At 47.8% G+C, this 2,365-nt stretch overlaps 1 protein-coding gene across 1 annotated transcript; it reads right to left on the bottom strand.

Annotated features, from left to right (window-relative positions):
- Window positions 1–776: 776 nt before the first annotated feature.
- Window positions 777–1,745, bottom strand: LOC140263431 (olfactory receptor 14J1-like). The gene has a single exon (XM_072358316.1). The coding sequence runs from the start codon at window positions 1,743–1,745 to the stop codon at window positions 777–779; it is 969 nt and encodes a 322-aa protein (XP_072214417.1).
- Between the last annotated feature and the right edge of the window lie 620 nt (window positions 1,746–2,365).

The raw sequence follows: 2,365 nt of genomic DNA, 5'->3' as shown, positions 1-2,365 counted from the left end.
GGCAACAATCTGGGGAGGAAGGGTTATTTATTAAATGTAACCAAATCAAACAAAACAAGAGAGAGAAGAGTACCCAAAACAGAAGTCAAACCACGATAGTGCGAGGGCAGCACGTGCTTTTCTGCGCAGGGAGTGGAGACAGCCAGAGGCAGAGAGCAGCTGGGATCTGGTCTGGAGTCCCACCCTTCTTAATCTTCATGCCAAGTCCTCCGAGGATGCATCCCCCCCCCCCCCCCACCCAAAATGCCCCAAACGACGGTAACACAGAAAGAGGACATTAATTCTTTAACTTCCACTGTTCTGCGTGATGATCTGTGGTGGAATACCGACAACAGAAATCACACCACCACCACACAGAGGCAATGACAGACGTGAACCTGAAAGCACAGACCCCAGTAAGGAGCCCTGTCAGATGTTGCAGGCTGAAGTCACCGCACAGCTTGATGAACAGCCGTGTGCTTCCTGTTGGATTGTGGGTTTCTGAGAACATCCAATTCCAACAGCTCCAGAAATGTCTCACAAGAAGGAGGACAGACAGAGTCACTGCACATCCTTTATTCTGTTAAGGTTCACAGAGAGCCTGGTTCATTATGTACAGTGCGCCTGGTCTACACTACAAAAGTAAAGAGTAACTGATTTGAATAATGTTGTGATAGTGAATAGCAATACAGTATATATACATACAGTATATATACATATATATATATAAAAGAATAAGTTTTAATACATTACAGTTATAAAAACTGATCAAAACAGAAAGAAACAAAGAGTTTGCATCAGTAAAAATAATGAATCCTAAAAGAAGGGAAGTTCAATATTTGTGAAACATATTTTGTCATCATTTTCCTCACTGCATCCTTGACTTCCTGACTCCTCATGCTGTAGATGAGGGGGTTCACTGCTGGAGGTACCACAGAGTACAGAAGTGCCACCATCAGGTCCATAAATGGGAAAGAGAGAGAGGGGGGCTTCAGGTAGGCAAAAATGCCAGTGCTGACAAACAGGGAGACCACAGCCAGGTGAGGGAGACAAGTGGAGAAGGCTTTGTGCCGTCCCTGCTCTGAGGGCATCCTCAGCACGGCCATGAAGATCTGCACATAGGACACCACTATGAAAACAAAACACCCAAAGCCTAAACTGACACTAAAAATGAGAAGCACAACTTCCCTGAGGTTGGAGCCTGAGCAGGAGAGCTTGAGGATCTGGGGGATTTCACAGAAAAACTGGTTGACAACATTGCCTTGGCAGAGAGGCAGTGAAAACGTACTGGCAGTGTGCAGAAGGGAATTGAGAAACCCAGCGCTCCAGGCAGCCGCTGCCATGGTGGCACAAGCTCTGCTGTCCATCAAGGTCCCGTAGTGCAGGGGATTGCAGATGGCAGCGTAGCGGTCATAGGACATGATGGTGAGAAGGGAAAGCTCTGCTGAGATGAAGAAGAAAAAGAAAAAGAGCTGTGCAGCACATCCTGCGTAGGAGATGGCCCTGGTGTCCCAGAGGGCGTTGGCCATGGCTTTGGGGAGAGTGGTGGAGATGCAGCCCAGGTCGAGGAGGGCCAGGTTGAGGAGGAAGAAGTACATGGGGGTGTGCAGGCGCTGATCGCAAGCTACGGCTGTGCTGATGAGGCCGTTGCCCAGGAGGGCAGCCAGGTAGATGCCCAGCAAGAGCCAGAAGTGCAGGAGCTGCAGCTGCCGCGTGTCTGCCAACGGCAGCAGGAGGAACTCGCTGATGGAGCTGCTGTTGGGCATCTGCTGTTCCTGGGCTTGGAGTCCTGTTCAGAGTGCAGAAGATAATGACAAGTCCAGAACACTCTCAAAGACACACATCCTGCTATACTATAAAAGTTCTCCTTTCCTTTTGGAAAATGTTCATTTAACTCCAGCTTTTGCGAGCTTCACCATCCCATTCGGAGTAGAAGACTAGGCAGTTCTTAATGCCTTCTCATATTCTTATCATATCCCAGCCTCCTGGAAATTTTCCTCTCTTTTCCAGCAGCTCCTCATGACCCCAGCCCCAGCCTCTGTGCAATTTAGTTTTTCTTAGAGAAATCAGCCTCTTTTCAGGACAAGTGTAGTATTAATGTCTGCAGAAAACAGCGATAAGTTTTATCTTTTTAGGAAGGAGAGGCTAAATGCACATTCTGTGCATTCTGTGTGACTGTTCACAAAACAACCAAAGGATTGAAGAAATATTTGGGAGTCTCAGAGCTGTGCTCAAAATTGACAGCCCCTTTTAGATTTCTGCAAACAATCCTTTTTGCCTTCCAGCAGAACAGGAAATGGAAAATCAATGCCTTGGCTCTCCTCTTGCAAAGTACCCTCATAGACATCCTGCTGTGCAGTGGAGCTGAGATCCCCTGCCCCAGGCA

Source organism: Excalfactoria chinensis, chromosome 30 (assembly GCF_039878825.1).
Source record: "Excalfactoria chinensis isolate bCotChi1 chromosome 30, bCotChi1.hap2, whole genome shotgun sequence".
Taxonomy (NCBI): domain Eukaryota; kingdom Metazoa; phylum Chordata; class Aves; order Galliformes; family Phasianidae; genus Excalfactoria; species Excalfactoria chinensis.
This window is presented reverse-complemented; position numbering and strand designations above follow the sequence as displayed.